This window comes from Lampris incognitus, chromosome 4 (genome assembly GCF_029633865.1).
Source record: "Lampris incognitus isolate fLamInc1 chromosome 4, fLamInc1.hap2, whole genome shotgun sequence".
Lineage (NCBI taxonomy): Eukaryota > Metazoa > Chordata > Actinopteri > Lampriformes > Lampridae > Lampris > Lampris incognitus.
This window is the reverse complement of record NC_079214.1, coordinates 24,898,866-24,924,988: the sequence shown is the minus strand read 5'-3', so window position 1 is coordinate 24,924,988 and position 26,123 is coordinate 24,898,866. Positions and strand designations below refer to the sequence as shown.

The 26,123-nt window shown below is 42.8% G+C and overlaps 1 protein-coding gene across 1 annotated transcript in view; it reads left to right on the top strand.

Annotated features, from left to right (window-relative positions):
* uacab (uveal autoantigen with coiled-coil domains and ankyrin repeats b) overlaps positions 1–26,123 on the top strand; it is a 71,289-nt gene that overhangs the window by 23,959 nt on the left and 21,207 nt on the right. The window contains exons 2-7 of the mRNA XM_056278622.1: positions 6,126–6,256; positions 11,982–12,070; positions 14,092–14,156; positions 15,397–15,454; positions 15,950–16,020; positions 16,400–16,506. Coding sequence (XP_056134597.1) covers positions 6,126–6,256; positions 11,982–12,070; positions 14,092–14,156; positions 15,397–15,454; positions 15,950–16,020; positions 16,400–16,506 — 521 coding nt within the window. The remainder of the gene's footprint in view (positions 1–6,125; positions 6,257–11,981; positions 12,071–14,091; positions 14,157–15,396; positions 15,455–15,949; positions 16,021–16,399; positions 16,507–26,123) is intronic.

The window sequence follows — 26,123 nt, the reverse complement described above, 5'->3', positions numbered from 1 at the left end:
ACTTGAAACTTGCTTGAAATGGATAGCTAATCCATTATAGCGAACATTATGTCCATGCATATTTATTTATTTATTTGTTTATTTATTTATTTATTTTTTGGTCAAACCTTTGTAGGACAATGCAGTTGAAAGCATGGATTGTTGTGAAAAGTCTTCCAGGTAGTGCTATTCCAATGCTGATGGAAAGCTTGGACATCTGAGTTTTGAGCGTGACCTATTGAACTGCATTGCATTCTCAAGATATAGTGTCATAAAATGAAATCCAGAAGGGAAACGATCATTAAACGTTGATGTCCTGTAAATGATGTGAATTTGGTAGCTTCTTACATTAAAAAGGTTGCCATTCAGCAGCCGACTCAATCTTGGATGTCCCAGCTTTCCTCCAGCATCCGAAATACTTTTTAAAGTAATCCGGGCTTTGACTGCATTGTCCCACAATGATCACATAACTTTGACAACAAAAAATGTCTTTTTCTCCCCAATTGTACTTGGCCAATAACCCCACTCTTCTGAGCTGTCCCGGTTGCTACTCCACCCCCTCCGCCGATCCGGGGAGGGCTGCAGACTACCACATGCCTCCTCCGATACATGTGGAGTCGCCAGCCGCTTCTTTTCACCTAACAGTGAGGAGTTTTGCCAGGGGGACACAGCGCATGGGATAATCACACCATCCCCCCCCCCCCCCCGAACAGGCGCCCCAACTGACCATTGGAGGCACTAGTGCAGCGACCAGGACATACCCACATCTGGCTTCCCATCCACAGACTGTCTGTAGGGATGCCCAATCAAGCCAGAGATTACATGGTGATTCGAACCGGGATCCCCGTGTTGGTAGACAACAGAATTGACTGTTATGCTACCCAATAACAAAAATGTCAACAGAATGCTCACTGTGATGGAGTACCTATCTTAAGCAAGAGTCTCTCTAAGTTGATTTTCATAGGGTACTGAAATGAATGGAAACCAGTGGCTGCCTTGGAGGTTGGGAAAATGCATCTACAGCATACTTAGGTCACAAGTAAAGTAAAATATATTCCATGTGTAGTGAATAGCTAAAATATGCAAAGACCTAGTATGCCCCTTTTAAAGAAAATGAATTGTAGACCTGTTCAGTCACCATCAGCAAACATGCTGCTTATCTATTTTTGTCAAATTACTACCTCTTTAAATGAAACAGCCCGGGGTTCACTTGAATTTGCTCCATGCCGTCTTCCTCGAGTGAAACAGAGCAGTTTGGCAGGTGGTGCAGAGCAGGTGCTCTTGTTGCCTTTTTTCAGTTTCCCCTGCTCACAAGTCCTCTTCCATTCACTGTGGATCAGTTGCAAATATCAAGTCCAGCCACATTTACAAAGGTAAAAGGTCAAAAGCTCATGACATCATGTAAGTCTCTTCCCAGATGCCTCCTAAGATCATTATCATCTCATAAAACCAAATAAATGTGGTTTGGCTGGAAGGCAACTATCGTTCCACATATCAGCTCTTTATGTTTGGTCTTGACCTTTAATCTGGTCCATTGCTGCTGGATAGCTGTGTGAGTATTTCCTTCTGGTAATATAATCAGTCAGGACATTAGAGAACCATTAGACTGGCCAGGGGCTGAGGGTAGCAAGGATACAGAGGTGTCAACAGGCTACAGAAAATGGCAGCCAATCTGACCCAAAGATATCAGAAGTTGACTAACTGTAAATCTGTTCTCTAAGCATGGCTTTGATATGGATATATGGTGTTGTTAAGTTACTTTGGATTATTCCATTACTTGCATCAGTATTGGTGAGCCTACCCATTGCGTACTAGCACTAATACATTGTTTGCAGTAACATGAGTCCCATGACACGTGAAATTCAGATGGAGGGCAGGAAGCGAAAATCAGAATGGACGAGATGGAGGAAAGCTTGTACTGTGCTAGTTTAGACAATATTATGAGGGAAAGGTGTAAGCAGAAAATAATAAGATATGTTGGAAGCGATCCTTACGAATAAGTGTTTTTTCTTCTTCTACTGAATTGAAAGACTTGCCTGCCATAGGCAAGGCAGTAGATATAAGAACTACCTTGTCCTCCAGGCATCCTACTACTCAAGAAAGCAAATGAAAGCATCCAAAAGTATGGAGGCATACAACTTTTTTGTTAGCGGTTGGGTTCATGACTTGGATTCCAAGGTGCTCTACAATGACTATCGTTTGGTTTTCATCAGGGGTGAGTGGCTTTTCTTTTATGGTCCTGTGGATTAACCTAGCAACAAACATTCAATTACCATGGCACCTCTTGATGTTAACATTACGGTTGTATGCTTAACAATACTGGATTACATCACTAAAGACGCGGATCATCGCGAAACAAGATGAAGTCATCACAGCTCATTGCAATTGCATGGCAGGGTAAGTTGTTTATGTTTGCCTGTATTTTGTATATCTGTTAACCCCAATTTAAGTGTCAGTGGTGTTGCTTGTAGCTATTGTTTTAAATGCACACCCACAGATGAACTGTGCAAAATACAATTTTCCATTTGTGGTTAGTAAAAAAATGTCTATTTTATTCTATTCACAGATTGTCAGAATCCTGCTCTCATGTAGGGGCAGTTCTGTTTTCCATTGAAGCTGGTGTTCAGACGCAAGATACAGCCTCCTGCACAACGGAAAAGTGCAAGTGGCTTATGCCATCACATTTAAAAAAGTGTTTAAAGGTACATATCATTGCTTTTGTCTTTGTATAAGATGTATGTACATGTAATTGCAATAAACATAGCAACACAAGTTACCTTACCTCTGACGAAGTGGTTACTGCACACATGAGCATTATCTGACTCTGCTCCCCCTGACCGCAGTCTAAGGTTCGCAAGCCATTTTTTCCGGCCAATTTCTAGAATTTTTCTCCCTTATGAACAATAACTTCTGGTAATCAATAAAAGTACCTCGTGGTTTCTCGGTTTGATCAAATTGAGCAACCATAAACGGTGCAAAACAGGCATTTTGAGACTGATTATGCTTCCTATGTAGAAAATCACTTCCTGCCCTCCATCTGCAGATCGTGCCACAGAAATGCAGTAACGTGAAGTCATATGCAAACTATCTTTTGCACTTTTAATGACATACGCTCTTGATGATAGTATTATCCTGTGCTCTAAGATGCCTGTTGGTTGACACATGCATATATCTGCTAAGTATTGCCCCTTTCTAAGTCAATGTGAATAAGTGCACCAGCTAAATAATATCTAAGAGACCCAGTGTAATGATTTGGTCAGGTAAAAGGCCTAACCTAGCTTACTTAGTGTTGTTACCTGTGAAGGCAATTCTAAACTGTTTAGCGTGAAAGCTTCAGAGAAGTATTTTGTTCACTTGCATTCAACTTGCAAACAAGGTGTAATTAATCTCATGAGCTGCATTTTACCCCAGAAAACTTACTGCCGCAAAATTTTCCTAGAGTAGATGTTGGTATTCTCTAAGCAAGGTCATTTTTAGGCTTGACTGTGACTGGCTTGATCTGCACTTGTTACTACCTAGAAAAGATATATTTGCTCCTCAGGCAGGCAACACCTGCATGCTATCTGTCTAATTCAAAATGGGCGCATGAGCAGAATCCAAACAAACACACTCGCGTGGGATATTTAGAATATTGATGTACAGTATACCCTGCATCAAGGTCCCAATTTGGCGCCTTTGTCTCCATGCAAGGGTGAGCAGTTTTAGTAAGTTGACACTCAGATCTTCACATGACATGTCATGTAGAGGACCCTTTTTGCATATTTGTGAATATCAGAGCCGCTCTGTTAACGCCAGTCTGGCAGCAGACAGTAACCTGAACCTCTGAGGAGCTGACGCAGGGTGTGTAAATTAAACAGGTCCCCCTTTACCTTCCCTCCATTTCTGCCTCTGTACCTTTTTTCTGTGATGTTTTGCCTTTCTAATTAAAGAAAAAATTGACAGTGACATATTTCAATGGAAATAGAACCAAGCAACCTTTATATGTTTACAACCTAAAAGTAAGTGGAGAAGCAATGTGGTGGCTGTGCATTTGGGGAGGAGGGGGGATGCAGTCTCAGACAGCTGATTGTAAAAGGCTGACACCTAATCTAGCTACCGTGCAGCCAGGATCAGGGAGCTCTGCTGCCTCACCACCCACTTTAGTCTGATGGGATAACAGCAGCCTCTGGCCCAGCGGCAGCCCTCAGGGGTCAGTGCCAGGATCACTTCAAATGTGCAAACCATAATCCCCCTCTGACGCTCATATTTTCAGATGAAGGCAGGCAGGGAGTATAGTGGGGGATGGCAATGTAAGCAAGGTCTTTTTGGCTGGCCTTGTTTCATGCTGGCAGTGGTGAAAGACACCAGTGCTATTACTCATGGTACAGGCATGTCCAGAATGTATTCTTAGCCCCTGTCTTCCTATCAGTCACTGGAGTAAGGTTGGAGGGTCAAAAAATAAAGAGGTAACCAGTCTGCAGGGCTGTCTACACTACCACTGTTTACCGGGGCGGGGGTGATATTTTAAACCTGGGAGAGCTCACATATTTACCCGAGAGGAGCTTGACTGACCTTGCCATTTGGTGGGGGAAAGACGCTTGAGACCACTGATAGGGTGAAGAAGAGAGGAGCCTCCTCAGTTAAGTTGCAGTGGGGCAAGTAGCTGGCAGCTACTGGAGAACACAGATTGAGAGGCAAGAAGAAAGGAGCAAGGGAGACTCTGACGTGCATAGTTGTGAAAGAAGTAAAGAAACAAGAGAAGACTGAGCAAAAAAGAGAGTTTGAGGACAAAGGGGGAGGATACAGGGAAGGAGCCGTGGGAGGGAGAAAAGTAGCCAGGCTGAGTTGACTTTTCCCCCAGAGGAGGAGCTGCAGTAGCCGGCCAGGGCTGGTCCCAGGGCTGGCAGGGCTGGCCCAACTGCCTCTCCACCTCCATCCCCTCCTCCTCTTGTCCTCCTCCGTCAACTCCCATCAGCTCAAGACCAAAGTATTCTCCAGCAATGAACTTGCAGATAGAGCCTGTGGGTAACAGGGGAATGCCCAGAAAACCTATTTGAGACTCACTCGACTCTTCATCGAGGAAAGTGCCAGAGGCTTGCTCATCAAAAAGAGGACCCCCCCCCACACACACTGCTCTAAACTACTGTTTTTGTGTTTTTGCACTCACTGGCTGAGTGGATTTTAGTGACGTGGGAGAGATTTGCTTTTTGTATAACTTTATTTCTCATAATTTTTGTTGTTGTGAACCGGAAAAGTGGCAACCTTTGCGGTAGCACTGTGCAAGGACCAGCTCCACTCACCCAAGATGAGCCGCTGGCTGAAATGCACCTCCATGCACTTTGTAGGTACTCTTTGTTGTTCTTTTGAGTTTGTGAAGCTGAAAAAGATGTGTTGAAAGGAAGCATATATGGTTCTTAAGGAATTACTTTTTGATTTGTTTGTATATGGAAAGATTGAGATGACTGAAAGTTGTTTTCCTTATCACACTGGAACCCAGTGTGTTGTTGCGGGGTTTTTTTTCACAAGGAAAATGTTGGATTTTAATTAAATTATTGCACCTTGTACTGTACTTTTTGGGGAAGTATATATTGGCTGATTCATCTTTCTACAATCTGCACAGGACAAAATGGCTGTGTTTGAATGAAAATGCTACACGTAATCGACACTTGATATTCTATAACAAACACATGAATGTCCCCCATTCATTTTTTCTCGCTCTGTTTCAAGAACTCCACTCAAGTGTCTGTGCGCTGCACAGAAACCCACTCTTTCACCACAAGTTCTCTGTTCCCATGCTTTGTGTGCAAGCATTAGTGCTGCTCAAGCACACCATGATCCTGGCAAAACCGATTTGTTTCCCTCAGTCTAATGTTCTCAAAGAGCCAATAGTGGCTATCTCTTTTTGGTTTTTTGTGTTATGGCATTATTTTCAAGAGCATATATACTAATAATGTCCCTTAAATTTCACTATTTTGTTAAACAGAGCAGGAAATCTGATAATGGGTTTCACTTTCCCTGCCTGTACTCCCATTTTCTTCAGAGAGCAGTCTCAATGCATCTAAGAACGTAGTCACATCTAAGAATGGGACTGTGATTGCAGATGTCTTCTATATCTCTGATCCATCTCTTGGTATTTGTATTTTCTCAACGCTCTACCCCTTTTTCAGAACACAGACTGGAACAAGTATGACGATCGGCTGATGAAAGCGGTGGATCGTGGTGAAGTGGACAAGGTGGCCGCTGTTCTCAGTAAAAAGGGCATCATCCCCACCAAGCTGGATGTGGAGGGACGATCTGCGTAAGTACACACTCATACTGATAGAGCTGACATGTATATTCCGCGTGTCGACATAATATGCACACCAGTGAGTGTGTGCGCCCATACAGAATATGTTACTGAAATAACATAAACAAAGACACCGAGGTCAGTTCTGTCCTATTTTCTACCATGTGCTGCACTGAGTAATGCCATAGTCACTGTGCACTTTTAACTCTAAGGATTGGAGCCATGTCTCCCTTAAACTGCAAGGAATACTTCAACAACCACTGACACCATTTATTGAAATATTTTCTTTAAAAATTGGGAATTCCAGCAGAGTGAGGTTATTTTTAGTCAAAAACAAAATTGCATCTCCCACCTCCTTTCACAATACCACTGGCAGCCCCATGAGCCCCCCCTTCCCGCCACATACACATGTAAACAAAAACACCAACATGGTGATTAGTAGTAAATGTTGCTAAACATCTCTGTATATTCCCTGTTGGAGTCCCGTTTTTGTTATGTGCCCATCCATATTTATTTTCAGGAATTCTTTTTTTTTTTAGTGTTTGTTTGCCTACAGAGGTCAGTGTAGGAGTTCAGTGTCGGTATAAAGATTTATGTTTGTGGTCACTCAAAATGACTTGACCACACTGGCCTCAGGCTGTTTATACAGTGACTCCACAGGAAATGAGTCTGCACAAAATACGCATCTGATCTGCGCTGATCTCCAGTTGGGTCCAGCTGCAGCCTATTATTGGTGCCAAACGACGCGTTGGCATACCAGGTCCTGTTTAATTTTTCCTCAGGGTGATCCATGTTGATGGTCTCGATTTTTGTTTGTTTTTTGAAAGAGGGGGTTCTCCGCCCGCCCCCTAAGATGTTACTGAAGATTATAACTATTGGTAGTGGAAAAAAAAAAGACAAAAACAACAAAAGAGAATGGTGGGGAGGTAGTCCTTTAAAAATAGACCAGGATTTGAACCAAGTCTAAAATATGCACTTGGAATTCTGTGATGTTGCCCCCCGGACCATTCAAGGCCACATTTTTTGATATATATCTCATAGACCAGTATTTGTCTTGGTCCAACCAACAAGCTAATGCCCATAACCTTGTAAAAGGATGAAGTATCTGTTTCTAACGTTGAGTTCTATGTGAAAAGCTGCTCTGTCAGATGTGTTTTCTTCTCCAGGAGGTAAATGTAACCAGATTCCAAAACCATCATTTTAGGTAGCCAAGGCATCCTTACTTTAATCCTAGACATAGGAAGAAGTCACTGGTCTGTGATCTGTGTTTCAGGTTTATTTTGAACCAGGCTTTCTTACAACAGCCGTCTACGGTGCACCAGATTCCAGGATATTTTCAGTAGCATGTGAAATTCTCTGACAGGCACCATTCAACAAAAGGTTGCATACACAGGTTCATGTTGAAAGCACAAATGCAAAATTACACACAATACACACATTACACACGCCCACCCTGTGACACGTCTGGCCTCAGGTATTTTAATATTGGATTTGCTGCCCTCTCATGCACAATTTACCATTGTAGCAGCAGAGCCTTTTTTGCATAGTCAAGGCAGACTCGGTGCTCATTTTGTCATTTTATCCATGCCATCTCCAGGGCAAACAAACCAGAACTAGTTTGTTGTGCATTCATCAACACATAAATGCATGACATCGCTCCACGGTGAAGGGTAACGTTTTTGCCAAGTCTAGTCAAAACAGAGTGAACCGCTTTACTAACCCAGTAATTTCTATTATAGTCTAGAAAGCCGCATACTGAGATCAATGTGTCTTTAGAACTCTGCCATCTGCACATGCCAAGGATCAAGAGGATGGCAGAATAGTGGTCCTTTTATAATCTCCTGCCTCTGTGGGGACACTAATTACAAACTGTTGTCTCTGACATATGATTTGCTATGCCCCAGATTAACTTCACTGTGTTCATCTAATGAATTTAGCTTCAGCCATCCTATTAACGTCTCCAGCTGAGTAAACAGTATGTAGCCGTGTGGCGTTGTTGGCTAGATTCTAGTGAGGTAAGCTCACCCACCACACCTGCTCATTTGCAGTTGTGACTGTTGATGAGGGCTTATCGACACAAGACAGCCAAATGACAACACACCACTTAAACACTCCTCGCATGCCCCTGCATCGGGAGCAATGACAGGGGCTGAAAATAACACCCCATGCCCATTGTTTTGATTGCCGGTAATGAATTTTCTGCCTGACTATCTTTAGAACAACAAACAAGCTGTGACATCCCTTCTGCAGCCACAGGAGCCTGATTTGTGACAGATATTGAGGTGTAGGTCGTAGCCCTAATTTAGAAAAGTGTATTTGTTTAAATATAAAAGCACCTTGAAAACTTTGCTTTCAATGAGCCATTTATTGCTGCGTATTTATCAGCGAGTTTCCTACATTCAGGACCACATGATTGTTTTGAGCTCAGGATCATGACCTTTCATAATCCTGCAGGAAATGATTATTCGTCATAATAATGTATTGGGTTGACTACTGGGTCAACTAATATTGATGTCAAAATTGTAGAACATTTTGACATGAGTGTTGTGTGGAACATAACTGTGCTGTTCCCTGCGATGGTAGTCAAGTACATGTGCCCAACTGACACAGATGCTTTTGAGACAAAATACCTTCCATTTTCAGTATCTTGCGGGATATCTTGATTTTGGGGCACTTGGAGAATTACTGGCCTACAGTACTCAAGTTAACTACCAGTGCATTATCTAATAATAGCAAACACATTACATACATGTCACCCTGAAAGCCACTTGAGTGCTGGATAAGATGACACAGCTGTATTGACTCTTGAACCCAGATTTGGGGATGTTGCATAAAGCCACAATGTCCAGTGAATGTGTATGGCTGCGTGACTATACTTTCAAATGAGTCATTTTCTTTGTTTTTTAACGTTAGTCTAGTTACTTTGAAGGACTTCTGTCATAACCTCAAAACCAATCAAGTCTCTATAAAATGGTGAACGGAACAAAGGATTTTTTATAGGCTATATAAGTGGAAAGGGTTTTTATTGCAACATTTTCAATACATGTCAAAATCCGGCACTTCGTTGCAACACAGCGTTTCACTGCAACAAGCTACACTGAGCACTTAATTACTTTCAATATGCTATTGATCACGGCAAACTTATTGGCAGTTTTCTATGTTGAGGACCATATGATTATACATTTTAAAAAGCTCCCTGAAGGTTGTGACTTGTTTATTCATCTCTTATCGCATTCATAACTGCATGAAATCATTACTTTTCATCTTGATTTATTATGCATTCTTTATGTAACACACAAGTGCCTATTGATTAAACTTTTTTTTTCCTATTGTATTTCATTCAGCATACTTTAAGGCAGAAGCCAGGATTCTATTGTAAAATATTAGGATGGTTTGGTATATGCATGACATATATGTAACTCACAGTGATAAGTGACTTGTGATTCAAAATTAAAATGTATTTGGTAAGAAACCAGTTAGAGGGTACAAACTGGGCTGCATCTTGAATTGAAATTAAACCTAAAGCTAACCTTTATTTAGCATGTGGGATAAACAAGTAGTATGAAGTATTCCGCAATACTATTAATATGATATTACCAACATCAAATACGCATAGAAATTGGTGTACAAATCAAATAATTTTTATTGCAAATTTATCTGTCATGGTGAGGTGTTTATGCATGTAGGCTTAGCATTTTACTCCGGCAAGATTGTGTACCAAGTCATTGTAAAATGCCGGAAGCCGTCTGTCATTTTATAATTCATGACTTGGTTCCTTTTTGTCACATGAAGTCACAGCACCCCCCCCCCCCCCAGAGTCTTTTTTTTTCCCATATTCAGTAGTATTTCTAAAGCAATCCCCTAATAAATAGATTGTGGTCAGTAGGTAAGAACGCCGGCTTTCCCGCTGGGGGTTCAAACCCGGGTTGGGACGAGTCTCCAGTTAGAGTCAGTGGCTTAGACTCCTAATGCTATGCAAGTCAACTACCTTTCAGATATATATCACTTTGGATAAAAGCATCTGCTAAATGAAATTGTAAATTGGTCAGGGAATAAAATCATTTGCCTCCCCAAATTTGATAGCTTTTGTATGCTTCCTTATGGCAAGTGTCTGCCCCTGTAGGTCAAGGCCCTCCTCTACGCCCCAGGGAACCAGCATCTCCTGGCCATCAACACGGCTTTTAATACCCATGCCTGTGCTGAGGTGTCCGCCTGCCTGTCTCCTCGGCAGATACCTCAGGCTTAGTGCATAAACAAGTTCTGTGGCTTGATGGGTGACAGACAGATAGGTTTACCGACAAGTGTTTTGCAGACCATGGCGGTAGAGGCAAAACAAGAAGGCAGAAAGGAGCATTGCTGGCTGACATCTTGGTTAGAGATGTGTTGGCATGCAGTAACTTTACAACTGACTTTACAGCTGTAGGAGGTCACTGTAGGATTTTGGGCTTCTAATGTCAGTATTCAGCAAATTCAAAAATGAAACAATCATTTTGTTCAGTTTCCTGCAGTGAAAATTTTTAAGTTAGAATTTGTGTGTCCCATATTCATGTTTTCCACTAATGTTGATGCTAATGTCATGTCAGATTCTGTACATTGGTGCTATGGCAGTGATTGTTTTGTCATCTAAAAAGCCTTTAAGCACATTACATTCTTGACACAGAGCCGAGTGTTACCAGTTTTTTTGTTTTTTGTCCCCCCCCCCCCCCCCCGTTTCTCCCCAATTGTACCCGGCCAATTCCCAGTTGCTGCTCCACCCCCTCTGCCGCTCTGGGGAGGGCTGCAGACTACCACATGCCTCCTCCGATACATGTTGAGTCACCAGCCGCTTCTTTTCACCTGAAAGTGAGGAATTTCACCAGGGGGATGTGGCGCATGGGAGGATCATGCTATTCCCCCCAGTTCCCCCTTCCCCCCGAACAGGCGCCTCGACCGACCAGAGGAGGCGCTAGTGCAGTGACCAGGACACATACCCACATCTGGCTTCCCACCCGCAGACATGGCCAGTTGTGTTGCTAGGGGTGCCCGACCAAGCCGGAGGTAACATGGGGATTCAAACCAGGATCCCCGTGTTGGTAGGCAACAGAACAGACCACTATGCTACCCGGACACCCTGAGTGTTACCAGTTTTGTTATAGCAAAATTGCTAAATTGAGCCAACAGTGTAACAGAAAAATTCTTTGTATTGTTCCTCGCTGAGAAAATGGGTGAGGAGTCATTGCTTGGGGTTGGAGGGGGGTAAAGTGAAAGATGGAAGAAGACCAGCTGAGTGAAGTTGTACTATTTGTGTAGCCCTCTTTACAGACGGTATCATTTTTTATTACGATTAGCATCTGATGGTCATATTCCGCAACGAGTCCGTAAGCGTTACTGACTGCTGTCTTCACCTACTTATAAGTTTGTAATATGAAAATATGAAACAGCTCAAGCCTGCCTGAGGCTACCTCAGGTTGACTACAGGCTCTAAGGTTTCTGCTTAGAATGCTGAATTTGCCGATAGCGAAGGAGCCAGGCTTCAATTTACAGTCCCTCTCTTGTCCTTAAATTTCAGCCTCCCCCTCCCCAACCATCTCCACTCTCTTCATACCCCGTTACTTTTTCACTTGCCCTTTTCACCTTTTACCCTCAGCTATCTCCCTCACCCTCATGCTCTCCCTCCCTTGCTGCCTCTTCTCATGACCTGTCCATCTTTCCTTTACTCCCGTCTCTCACACTCTCCCTCTTTCTGTCTCTCTTCAAGGTTCCATGTGGCTGCAACAAGAGGACACCTAGACTGCCTCAACCTCATCCTGGGACACAATGTGGACATTATAGCAACTGATGCCACTGGTGAGCTTGGCTGGCTGTGAACTTGTGTGCGTGTGTGTGAGAGAGAGGGTGAATGCTCACTTATTTACAACACATTGATAGCAACAGGCCAATAAAAAGAACCAATTTTCTTTTGGTTGCATTCTTATCTTCCAACCACAGTTTAACTAGGCTTTATATATATATCTCCATCCATCCATCCATCCATTATCTGAACCGCTTATCCTGCTCTCAGGGTTGCGGGGATGCTTGAGCCTATCCCAGCAGTCATTGAGCGGCAGGCGGGGAGACACCCTGGACAGGCCGCCAGGCCATCGCACAGGGCCGACATACACACACACACACTTTCATACCTAGGGGCAATTTAGTATGGCCTATTCACCTGACCTTCATGTCTTTGGACTGTGGGAGGAAACCGGAGCACCCGGAGGAAGCCTATGCAGACACGGGAAGAACATGCAAACGCCACATAAAGGATGACCCGGGACGACCCCCAAGGTTGGATTTTTATATATAAAATCCCCCTCTCAGCCCCACCCTGTGGGGTGGTGGTGTGTGTCTTCCTCAAGCTCGGGTCCTCTACCAGAGGCTTTGGAATTTGAGGGTTCTGTGCAGTATCTTAGCTGTTCATAGCACTGCACTCTTCTGGACAGAGACCTCAGATGTTGCTCCTGGAGCCACTCTCCCAGTTTTGGGGGTCACAGCCCTTAGTGCTCCTATTACCCACAGGGACTTTGGACTTCACTTTCCACATCTATTCCAGTTCTTCCTTCAGCCCTTGGTTCTTCTCTATCTTTTCAAGCTCCTTCCTTCAGATGTTGCTGTCAGCCAGGATTGCCACATCTATCACTACTGTTCTATTCTGCTCCATGTCAACCACCACTATGTCTGGTTGGTTGACCAGCACCTGTTTGTCTGTCTGGAACTTGAAGTCCCAAAGGATTTGTCTGTCTGGAACTTGAAGTCCCAAAGGACCTTAGCTCTGCTGTTCTCAACTACCTTTGGTGGTGTTTCCAATCTGGACTAGGGGACTTCCAGTCCATATTGGGCACAGATGTTCCTGTACACTTATCCAGGCCACTTGGTTATACCGCTCAGTGTATGTTGCCCCAGCCTACATCTTACACCCTGCTACTATGTGCTAGACTGTCTCAGAGGCATCTTTGCACAGCCTGCACCTTGGATACTGTCTGCTGTGGTAGACCCCTGCCTCTACCATGGCAGGGGTCTACCACTAGGGTGGATGGCCTAGTGGTAGTAACCCCAGACCGGGGTTCGAATCTCCATGCAAGCTTCTAGTAGGAGTCCTCAGGCTTAGACTCCTAATGCTATACACAAGCCTACCTCGGAACATGAGCAAGAGATATAACTACAGCCATACCAGCTTGGATGTTTCTCAGATTAACAAGGTCCGCATCAGGTGTAGGGGAACCAGAGCAACCTGATAAGAAGTGGGTTACCAGAACAAATAATTCATGGACATGGACTAAGAGCATGGCATTGATGGAGTGCTTTCTCTCTTTCTCTCTCTCACTAACAATCAGTTGCGACAGCCTTTCTTTGCTAACCTACTCTTGTATACAGGTTGGGCTGGTAAGACCAATGATTGTAGCATCTGGGACCTATAATTAGAGTTTGCTGTCCTTTTCATCCTGTCTTTCTTCTTCTGTCTCTCTTCCTTCATTTGTAAGTCTCCCTCCCTCTCTCTCCCTCTCCCCTTCTGTACCCCCGCTCTCACACACATTGTCCCTCTCTTTGCATTTATTTTTTTTCTTGAGTTCTTGATCATTTGGATTCATGTCATTCTGTAGTGACTTAATAAAATTTCATGGGAATCCATTGTACCATTGTTAAGAACTTCAGAAGCTCTCCTACAGTGCAAAACGTCCATTAAAATTGGACACATTGTGAATAAACAATGCAAGCTGTAACAAATAATGATTTGACTATAACTGTACAGTGGTATTTGCCAATACACCATGTATGCCCTATGTAAATGTGCACAAAATATTTTTGAGTGTTTTTTTTTAATCTGCTTCTAGGTAAAAATGCACTTCACTTGGCTTCAAGAAATGGACAGTCTCTGTGTGTGCAGAAGCTCTTGCAGGTAAAATAGTTGCTCTCTCAGTGTACCCATAACACCATTTGCTCCTAAATACTGTGAAATTTGCTCCTGTATTGTGAAATGACAAGAGAACATAAATGCACACAAGTTCTTCCCTCTCTGACGTTAAAGAAATCCACACTTGCCCCCGAATTGATTATTTAATATGGCCAGTCAAGGTAGTTTACTGTTGTCTGGATAATTCCTTTAGTACAAGGCCTTACCAGAAAGTTCTGACAGCCAAACGCACCCTTTATATTTCAACAGTAAAGCCTGTTGAGTCACCATGCCCCTCTGGGATAATTTATGTGTTTACAATGTGGGTGCTATTTCTACAACATTGGGCTTTCATAGAATGTTATCCATTCTTCCACCCCCAACCCCAGTGTGGCAGCATCCTAACTGAGGCAGTGCTGGCGGTGGGAGGGGATGTCGGAGTTGTTGACAAGCCTGCCCTCCCGAAAACCTGCCGTCCTTTCTTGGTGCCGTCATCACGACAGAGATAGCAGCTGGACGCCCGCCCACCTCCACCGCCGCCGTCTCCTTCTGTCAACTCTATACCCTCGATGTATAGGGTTTCTTACCCCTCTCTGCTTTGCAGCAAGCGCCCCTCTGCCCCTCCAGTTCCCCTTGTCATTTGACCATGCTGCTTCTTTTTGGACCTTGTTGCTAGAGAGAGTTGGGTTTTTATAGTGGGCCTGAACTAACTCGCTGGCAAGCTCACCCGGTCACATACAGTTAGGCTCCTGTTGGCATTGAGTCCTCAAAGCTTTCATAGCGGCCCCTCATCACCACAGTGGTAAAGCCACTGATGTCTGACTGACTGCCTGTGTAGAGTGGGGTGTACAGTCTATCAGTATAGTAGTGCTTAACCCTTATGACCTGCCTGTTGTTGCTTCTCAGGTTCATAGCCACACCACCCACAGAAATTTTTCACTTTGACACAGTCTTCTACAAATGTGATAGATGTGAACCATAAATCATCAGACCCTCATGACTTCTACACCATCCTCATTGTCTGTTTAAAAACATTCTTGTCATTTCTGTCAAGACCTGTTCCGGGCTTGAGTCGGAGATCTCTGTTGTCGAGGGAGAATTATTTGTACTTGGGCTCTCAGATGTATGGAAGGATGTATGAAATTAGGCAAACTCCTTCAGTGCCATATCAAAGGTCTTTCAGCAGCAATGAAATCCTGCTGCTTTTCTTCACACTTGTTCACCAAACTGTTATATTGTCCTGCAGCATAATTGTCCTGTTGGAAATGTGGACCTACAAGGGAGGACAGCTCTGCATGATGCAGGTGAGAAAACTCTTTTTCTTCCCATCATTATTTCCTCTCTTCTCCTTTCGTCATTTGTAGGTAACTTAATCAGAAGGTTATAACACTCCTCCCTCATAGTCCTGAGAGAATATGGCATGTCCTATGAGTGTTCTTAGAGCCAATGATACTCTTTTAATTGAATGTAAACCCTGGCAAATCTGTGCTCTTATGGTCCAACTTGTTAAGACTTTGCAGGATGATATACAGAGACATCAAGTTTTTGTCGATCCAGATGTTCACAGGGGTTGCTGAGCTATTGCTGGACACATTCCTTGACACATAATGCATATAAACCAATTAAGAAATACTAGAATTTTTAAAATAGCTTTTTTTTTAATGTCAATGTCTTTAACAGTTATTATCCCTTATTTTATCCCTGACCCATACAATCCTTGTGTTTTTATTGTGCATGTGTTCTGCAAAATCGAAGTGAAGGGATGAAATGACAAGTTGTTTGCATCTCTTTTCCTATAGTCATGGCAGGCTGCTCCTCCAGTGTGAAACTGCTGTGTGACAGCGGGGCCTCTGTGAATGCCAGCGATTTTGTAAGAATTGATTTGCAGTTTATTTCAAAAGTCCTATACTATGATATTGGTCTATTTTGGAGATGTGTTTGTGACATCTTTTGCAATGTATTTAGTTGTGATTGTGTTAGGAAATGCAGTATTGATCCACTTTTTCTAGTTACTCTTTTTTTTTTTTTTCAGTGTTTGTTATGAGCACTAAACATCCATCAGTTATAGTCTGATGAAGAGATATTTGCTAAACTTGGTGCACATGAACATTTCCTTTTCAGTGGATTTAATTAATAGAAACTTGAGGAGAGGAAAGTTGATTTTTGTGGGGAGGCACTAACGTGTTTGTGTGTGTGTGTGTGTGTGTGTGTGTGTGTGTGTGTGTGTGTGTACACACCTTGTTGTCAAGGATGGGAGGACACCTTTGGTGCTGGCAACCCAGATGTGCCATCCACGCATCTGTCAGCTGCTGCTGGAGCGAGGGGCAGACATCACCCTCCAAGACAAACAAAACAAGTAAGGAACATCACCTTGCATCCTCTGTATATGAAGTAACAATGTAAGATTAACAATAATGTGCATGTCAGTACAGTGAGCTGCAATTACTCAGTTCAATGCAAGAAATTGGATTTGACATTTGAGTGCAGTAGGAATTTCAGTTTATAATAAACGAGACGACAAAAAGTAAGAACGAGAAGAAAAGTTTACACATTTTTGTACGCTTTGAAAATCCATCAGTAATGCCAGCCAAAGAACTCCTGGCATTTCGGCAAACTTCTTCTATCATGTGTGTTTACCTGCAATGAGAAATTATTGAAGCCTTGAGGCAGATGTACTGTTTCTGATAGTCAGACATTTTTGGCAGCATTGCCACAGCAGGAACAAACATTTCCTTCATTATGTGCTGTTTTGTCCAATTCCAGGACTCAGCACTGATTAAAATAGTCCACGTCTCTCCTTTGCAATTACTCAAGAACAGTTAGCAGGGATTAAAGTTCCCTGTCGCTATAACGGATATCCGTCAACTGGATTCCAGAGAGGCCATATATGAGATCGGTGTAGGGTTTTCCTTATAAGACTTAGGCGAAGCGCCTAAGCATTTTTTCACAGTTCCTAAACTGAATGAACGGAAACAAGACGAGGTTAAAACCTAGTATATGGCTAGACCACGACTACATTTATTAAATGGCTGTTTTTGCGCAACTAAGTTTAAAAAGCGGCTGTTTGGACATCGGTTTCATGTACAGCTGATGACGTACTAGAAACTTCGCACGGCCAGTGGGGAAACTCCAACTTAGCCGCCCGACCAATGGTCAAACTCCATCACTCACTCAGGCACTCACTCATGGACAACTGCACGTGTAGGGCTGGCCCCACTGTTGCGGTCCAGCCTAAAACTATGCTGGGTTCTCTACCACTCTGGAGAGAAAGGATACCGTGTTGGCCTTAATATAAGACAGTATTTTTTTTACTGAAACTTAGGCTTAAAAAAAAAGTGGGGATTGTCTTATATTTCAGGACTGGACAATTACGTGTTCATTCATTACAATTGATAATCTTTTTTGAATGGAGAGTACCAGAGTAACTATGGTATTTTACAGAGTGATGCATTGCATTATGGGTTGTTTGTAGCCTTAATGTTGCTAGGTTAGCGAGTGTTTTTGGTCCGTTTCTAGTGATTCTTTCAGAGTCAGTCAGCACTGAAAGTGTTTCATTAGTCCAGTTTAACCTGCAGGGGTTTCTGAAGGTTGCTGTAATGTGTTTTGCTGCCACAGAGGATTTAAATTCATGACGAGTGAAAACGAGTTGTTAGCGTCTCCCAAACGGCTTTACCGGAGAAATGAACCAGGGGGAAAATCTGTCAACCAGCCAAGAATTATGTCTGTCACAGATGATGAGTTCAAAAAGACAGCGAAAAAATATGTGAGAGGAATGAGAGTGAGAAAAGCATCGACTCGCTACAGTAACTCTGTCAAATGACTAGTGGCTGCTAGGAAAGTGAGCTGTCTACAGACCAACAGAAACTTTGGTAAGCAGCCAACTGCTGTTACGTCGTCAAATGGCTATGGGATGAGAAAATTGCATCCAAATCCATTTACTATAAGTCTTGTTTTACCAATGTTATTTTATATGGTGCGACACAGTGGTGCAGTGGTTGGCGTGGTCACCTCACAGCAAGAAGGTCCTGGGTTCGAGCCCTGGGGTAGTCCAACCTTGGTGGGTCATCCCGGGTCGTCTGCCGTGTGGAGTGTTTTGCATGTTTTCCCCGTGTCTGCGTGGGTTTCCTCCAGGGGCTCCGGTTTCCTCCCACAGTCCAAAGACGTAGGTCAAGTGAATTGGCCACACTAAATTGTCCTTATGAATGGGAGTGTGTGTGTGTGTGTGTGTGTTGTGTGTACCCTGTGACGGCCTGTCCAGGGTGTCTCCCCGCCTGCCACCCAGTGACGGCTGGAATAGGCTCCAGGAGCCCCGCGACCCTGAGAGAAGGATAAGCAGTTAAGATAATGGATGGAATAACAGATGGATTTTGTATGGTGCACAGTGCGATCGCTCACAAATACACTACCGTTCAAAAGTTTGGGATCACATTGAAATGTCCATATTTTTGAAGGAAAAGCACTGTACTGTTCAATGAAGATAACTTTAAACTAGTCTTAACTTTAAAGAAATACACTCTATACATTGCTAATGTGGTAAATGACTATTCCAGCTGCAAATGTCTGGTTTTTGGTGCAATATCTACATAGGTGTATAGAGGCCCATTTCAAGCAACTATCACTCCAGTGTTCTAATGGTACAATGTGTTTGCTCATTGGCTCAGAAGGCTAATTGATGATTAGAAAACCCTTGTGCAATCATGTTCACACATCTGAAAACAGTTTAGCTCGTTACAGAAGCTACAAAACTGACCTTCCTTTGAGCAGATTGAGTTTCTTGAGCATCACATTTGTGGGGTCAATTAAACGCTCAAAATGGCCAGAAAAAGAGAACTTTCATCTGAAACTCGACAGTCTATTCTTGTTCTTAGAAATGAAGGCTATTCCATGCGAGAAATTGCTAAGAAATTGAAGATTTCCTACACCGGTGTGTACTACTCCCTTCAGAGGACAGCACAAACAGGCTCTAACCAGAGTAGAAAAAGAAGTGGGAGGCCGCGTTGCACAACTGAGCAAGAAGATAAGTACATTAGAGTCTCTAGTTTGAGAAACAGACGCCTCACAGGTCCCCAACTGGCATCTTCATTAAATAGTACCCGCAAAACACCAGTGTCAACATCTACAGTGAGGAGGCGGCTGCGGGATTCTGGGCTTCAGGGCAGAGTGGCAAAGAAAAAGCCATATCTGAGACTGACCAATAAAAGAAAAAGATTAAGATGGGCAAAAGAACACAGACATTGGACAGAGGAAGACTGGAAAAAAGTGTTGTGGACGGATGAATCCAAGTTTGAGGTGTTTGGATCACAAAGAAGAACGTTTGTGAGACGCAGAACAAATGAAAAGATGCTGGAAGAATGCCTGACGCCATCTGTTAAGCATGGTGGAGGTAATGTGATGGTCTGGGGTTGCTTTGGTGCTGGTAAGGTGGGAGATTTGTACAGGGTAAAAGGGATTCTGAATAAGGAAGGCTATCACTCCATTTTGCAACGCCATGCCATACCAGGTGGACAGCGCTTGATTGGAGCCAATTTCATCCTACAACAGGACAATGACCCTAAACACACCTCCAAATTGTGCAAGAACTATTTAGAGCAGAAGCAGGCAGCTGGTATTCTATCGGTAATGGAGTGGCCAGCGCAGTCACCAGATCTGAACCCCATTGAGCTGTTGTGGGAGCAGCTTGACCGTATGGTACGCAAGAAGTGCCCATCCAACCAATCCAACTTGTGGGAGCTGCTTCTGGAAGCGTGGGGTGCAATTTCTCCAGATTACCTCAACAAATTAACAGCTAGAATGCCAAAGGTCTGCAATGCTGTAATTGCTGCAAATGGAGGATTCTTTGACGAAAGCAAAGTTTGATGTAAAAAAAATCTTATTTCAAATACAAATCATTATTTCTAACCTTGTCAATGTCTTGACTCTATTTTCTATTCATTTCACAACATATGGTGGTGAATAAGTGTGACTTTTCATGGAAAACACAAAATTGTTTGGGTGATCCCAAACTTTTGAACGGTAGTGTATGTGAAGGATTACTTCAAGGCACAGGACTTACTTCATCAGTGACCATATGTGTTTTGCATTTCTTCTTGCTAATGTCTTGAGTGTAGGGCAAAAAACAACCTGTGTTGTGTTTTTATAAATATTACAATGATAATGGTCCAAAATGATTTGAAAATGAATGCAAATGTTCACAATGCCCAAATGCCCTGAGTCCCCCCTCTCCCCAAGCCAACACAGCGCCTAAACCCTCCAGAAGCTGGTGCTGTTTGTATTTTTATTTTTTTGTCTTTTTCTGTTAAGTGATAGGAGGCTCACCTAAAACAAAAAGTTTTGTTTGGTGTAATAATAAGATAAATTAAAAACATATGCACTGAATATGACTTGGCTTGAATCCATGCCGACCAGGATGACTGATAGAAACCATAAGGGATCAAACTGGGATCATTGTTTTGAATTATATTACATTGTTTGATGATCCTGAAATATTATTCTTGTCTTTGTTTGCCTGGATGGCTTCCTTTTCTTTGGATTATGACTAATGCTGTAGCCATTTTACTTCTATTGGTGGCGTTAGTGGTGAAATGTCTCATTTGATATGTTAACTTGTCATGTTCCAACCTTTTCTAAATCAGTAAAAAATTTGAATTACAAAAAAGAAATGTATAGATAGTGGCTTTTTTTGGAAACCATCAATGGTGTTGATAAAAGTGCTCAAATGAATTGTTAGCGTTTTCCAAACGGTTTTACGGAATATATATATATATATATATATATATATATATATATATGTGTGTGTGTGTGTGTGTGTGTGTGTGTGTGTGTGTGTATATATATATATATATATATATATATATATATATATATATAAAAACTTAGCACAAAAAGTAAGGAAATGTGTGTTTGGTAGATTATTTCTTTGTTGTAACAATGCTTCTTGGCAATAAATCTTATATCAGGCACCAGTGTTGTAGTCGAGTCACTAAACCTCGAGTCCGAGTCGATTCTCCAGTGTTCGAGTCAAAGTCCAAGTCCGAGTCACCAAAGAAAAGTCGAGTCGAGTCCGAGTCAAGTCCCCATTACCTGAGTCCGAGTGGAGTCCCTATTACCCTAGTCCGAGTCCGAGTCATCAAGGTTGAGTCTGAGTCGAGTTCCAAGATGGCTCCGGTGATCCACTCGGGCACAGTCAAAGATCTGACATACAAATAAAAAAGGTCTACATTAAACAAAAATGACACAGCTGTCACCATTTCAAAGGGAGTTTATTTACTTTGTGACACGATAGCCGAACAAATTCACACACTCGCACACATGCACGCGCAAGCATGCGCGCACACACACATTTTTAGAACAGTCTGAATTTCTTTGACATTCTGAACATTGGATGTGCTTCAAAACACATTGATAGCTGTGAATAGCATGATATTAGCAAATGGTGGAAACAGTATACAGAAGTAAGTTCCACAGCATACAATACATTCATAAAAACTAGTCAAAAGACATTGTCTCTCAGGAATAGTTAGGAACAAAAGGCTGGTGGCACTAGTTTTAAGCATACACGTTGCATTTCAAAAACATAAGATCTGACAGCATGGAACTACTCAACCTTGCACGGTGAGGCCTCATCAAAATGCCTCCATGACTAAATACCCTTTCAATGGGCGCAATGGAGGCAGGGATAGAGAATACCTGTGTGGCAATCTGATAGAGGGTAGGGAATTTGGATTTGTTTTGCTGCCAAAACCTGAGGCACGGGACTGAGTCAGAGTCCTGCTCAGCGATCAAGTCGAGGTATGCAGTCAACTGAGCCTGGCCAGACGGCTTCTTCTCGGTGGAGGAGGGAGTCCTATAGTGGGAGAACATTCTCAACTGCTTCTCAGGAGGAGACTCTGAAAGTTCACCTTCCCCTGGTCCTGTTGCTTCCGCTGCATCTGCAGTTGATACCGCTTGCTTGTCACCCTCTGCCTTTATATACTCTGAAATGAGAGGGGGCATGGGGGACTCATTACAAATATGTTATTGACTAGGCCTACATGACAAATGACACGCCTATGTGCTTTATTGTAACACCTTCAATGATATAAACATCACAACAATCAAATAGTTAATCACTTAACTAACGTTAATCAAAACATTTCTCACCTTTGATCTCAGTCTTCAGCACATCTTTGATGTCACTGTCTAGCTGCACATCATGTTCTAGCCACTGGAAGCCAAATGCTGGGTCCAACACAGATGCTATGAAGTAGGCATTGGTGAAAGGAAATTTGGTGGGGCCTCTTCCTTCAGCTGGCTCACATCCTGGTATCTTGACTGCACTGAAAACCTCTGCAAACCTTGTTTTCAAGGAGCTCTCCAGAGCTCTCACCAGAGGCCCACAGTATCTGGCTTTTCCTCTTATTTCCTGCAGGTGACAGCGCAGAGTGAGGACACAGGGCACAATCACACTGACGGTGACAGTAGTCTCACCCTGAGTTAGGTTGGTTGCCTCTAAGAACGGATCAAGGACTTCGATCATTTCTTTAAGCTGAGCATACTCTCGCGGGGATAAGATAAGGCTTTTGTGCCCCTCTGATTCCAACACACTGGACAGCTTTTGCATGTCTAAATGCACATAAGCCTTCACCTGCTTCAGAGTGGAATTCCATCGTGTGGCATTCGCTGTTGGAATTGTTGCATCACCAAAACACGCTTCAAAGCAGTCTTTAAACGAGGTGCCACTGTGGAGGAGGTTGGCTGCACGGGATAGCTTTGCTAGGGTGCTTGACAGCCCACTGGTGTCTTTCAGACCATCTTTTATGACCAACTGCAGTGAATGTGTGAAGCATGATAGTCTCTGCATCTTACAGTTCTCAGCCAAAGTGTCATTGACTGTCTGTTGATCTTCTGGCATCAGGTCTTGCCATATTTCATCATCCTCCTCAAATGTGCTGGGATCATGAGCTTCAGCATCACAAGGATCCTCTAGGGCAGTGGTTCTCAACCTTTTTGGGGTCCTGGACCCCCTGCGTATTTTTGATCTACCCTGAGGACCCCTCCACCTGATCTTGGGGGAGGGGGGTTGCAATTTGATAGAAACAGTAGAAACTATATTTTAAATTGCATTATAGCATTTATTCACTCTTTGGGGCAAAAATAAGAGCTTTCAGTTGTAACTTAGATATAGTTAACAAAACAGAATTCTTATGCAGTAACTTTCAGATATATGTAACAAAACAGAATATGTATTCAGTAACTTTCAGATATATGTAACAAAACAGAATATGTATTCAGTAACTTTTAACAATGCAAACGGGAGCGAGATCTCTTATTAAAATACGATAAATTGCACTTGTGAAACAGATGTAATTAGAGAAAAAAGTCCTGTTACCCTTTATATTTTAGGTAGATAAAGGTCTCAGTCACATTTGAGTAAAATAATCCTATTTCTATAAATGTCATAGGATCCTTTTTTTAAAGATATTTTATTTTCACGGACCCCTTGCAATTACACCACGGACCACTAGGGGTCCGCGGACCCCCGGTTGAGAAACACTGCTCTAGGGGAAAGCTGGCCTGGAAAGCTTTTCTCATGTTGAATGCATTGTCAGTTATGACAAAGTTGATCTTGTCCTTAATCAGGTATTCTTCAGCACAGCATTCAAACATCATTGCAATCTTCTGTCCTGAGTGTTTCCCATGCACTCTTCTGCAGGAAAGAAGATATGACTGAAGGCTGAGTTCCTGTTTATTTTAATCCATTGCTACTGCGTGTGCTGTCACTCCAAGGAATGACCGCATCTTTCGATCACTCCAAATGTCTGTGGTAACAGCAACACTCGATTATTCTGCCAGCTGGCTCTTTATCTGTTCTTTCTTGACTTCCACCATTCCTGGAATGGTCACAGAGGAAATTGTGGATCTTGCTGTGGGCCGGTACTGAGGGTCCAGGACATGCAGGAAGTGCTTGAAGTCCTCGTTGTCAACGATGAAGAGTGGCAAGCAGCACTTAATGATTAGATCTTTTACAAGGGCATCACGTATAGCCTTCTGACGTGAATGTTTGAGGTCGTACATCCTTTGCTGTCCATCATTTAAAAATGATGTGATAGTCTTCTGACCTGAAGCAGCTGGCATCACATCTGAAGCAGTGGAGGCACGGTATTCTTGGAACCTAGGGGAAGATAGGATACACACTTTAGCTTGTTGATGCCAAACTGTTTCAAGTAATCTTTTTCACAGCAAAAAATGTGTAACGTTATAGCTATAACAATATGCAATAACAATACAAATGTTACACATTATACACATAGTTGTTTGAACCATAACCAGTTAAGTTACATATTTAGTTATCTATATAACTAACATTACCATATTAGTAGATTAACTAATGTAAGCTAGCTGGATAAATGAAAAGTATGAGAAAAGATACATAATTTATGAGACTAACAGGACAGGGATTAATTAGCAAAACCCAGTCATTTAATTATTGATTTAAGTATGTTACATGCTACCTAGCTGAGCTTTAACTCTCTATCCTCCGTGAGTCTGTATGTTTAGTCTGTATGGGTCAGGGAGGGTGTGATTTTGTTAGAAGACAGAGCCAGTTAGGGTCCGCGGTGGCGTAGCGGTCTAAGCGTCGGCTTGGTGTCGATGCAGTTGCCCACTGGGGACTGGGGTTCGCGCCCCGGTCTCGTCAGATCCGACTATGGCCGGACTCGATGAAGCAGCAATCATTGGCAACGCTGTCTTCGGGAGGGGGGCGGAGTCGGCTTGTGTTCGTCATGTGAATGCGTCTCTGTGTGTGTCGGAAAAACAGTGGTTCGGCTTGGATTCGCCTTGTCACGAAAGTGGGGAGGCGCTTTCCTTCGAGACTGCCGGCCGGAGAGATGCAGTTGGCGAACGCATGCAATACGAGGGTGGGTGTTTGAATTAAAATAGGGATCAATTGGCCACTAAATTGGGAGAAAAAAGGGGAAAATCAGAAATAAATTAAAAAAAAAAAAAAAAGAAGACAGAGCCAGTTCATAGTACTGTTCAAAAGCTACGTCGCGCGTGTCTACTTTTAGAATTTGGCACACCCAATGCTGCATATATGCAAAGAAAAATATCCACATATTTACAGTAGCCTATGCGGTGTCACGAATCACGATACGGTTCGGTAGTTTTCGGTACATCGGGGGGGAAATGCCACATCCGTCAAATCTCGTACCGTCTCCAGCTCTCAAGAAAACCAGTGGCGGCATCCACATTAGCTTTCTTCAATTAGTCCATTTAGCGAGTAATAGCCTACAATTATTTTTATTTGCATTGTAAAGTTGTGCACATTTTATCAACATTATTTGTGGAATGCTTATAGGCTAGACCTCTTCCTTCTCCGCACTTGGAGAATATTCATGGCGGAGATCTGCAATGTGCGGATTTGTTATTGCTAGTTAAGATTAATGCTAACACGGAAGTTCAAGGGGTTGTGTTTTTTCCGTTAAGTGTATGCTACTTGGTAATTAGCTAAATGATAAATAATAAAAATCAGTTTTAATCTCCCAATAACACACAGACGCTGCGTGTTACTAACCAATTAATTAGTGAGATCGATGACACGCTCGTACCGAAAGCGAACCGTACTGTGACTTTTCTGTGCAATGCTGCATTAGCATTCTAACAGTAACGTTACTTAACTTACCTATACAATTTCACTTGGTTCTAGTGATATGATATACCCACACGACCTAACCGAACATCTTGGACTAGTGGTTCATTTACTTCAGAGGCTATTGTTACCGTAGCTAGATAGCTAGCTAGCTAACGTTAACTGATCACCAACCATATCATCAACTGACTGCATATCACTTACTTTTCTGGGTGCATCCTTGACAGATGTCTGTTGAAGTTTGAGGTTGTCCCGGTCTTCTCCTCAATAGTTCGTTTACATATCAAGAAGCATTGTTACAACAAAGAAATAATCTACCAAATACAAATGTCCTTACTTTTTGTGCT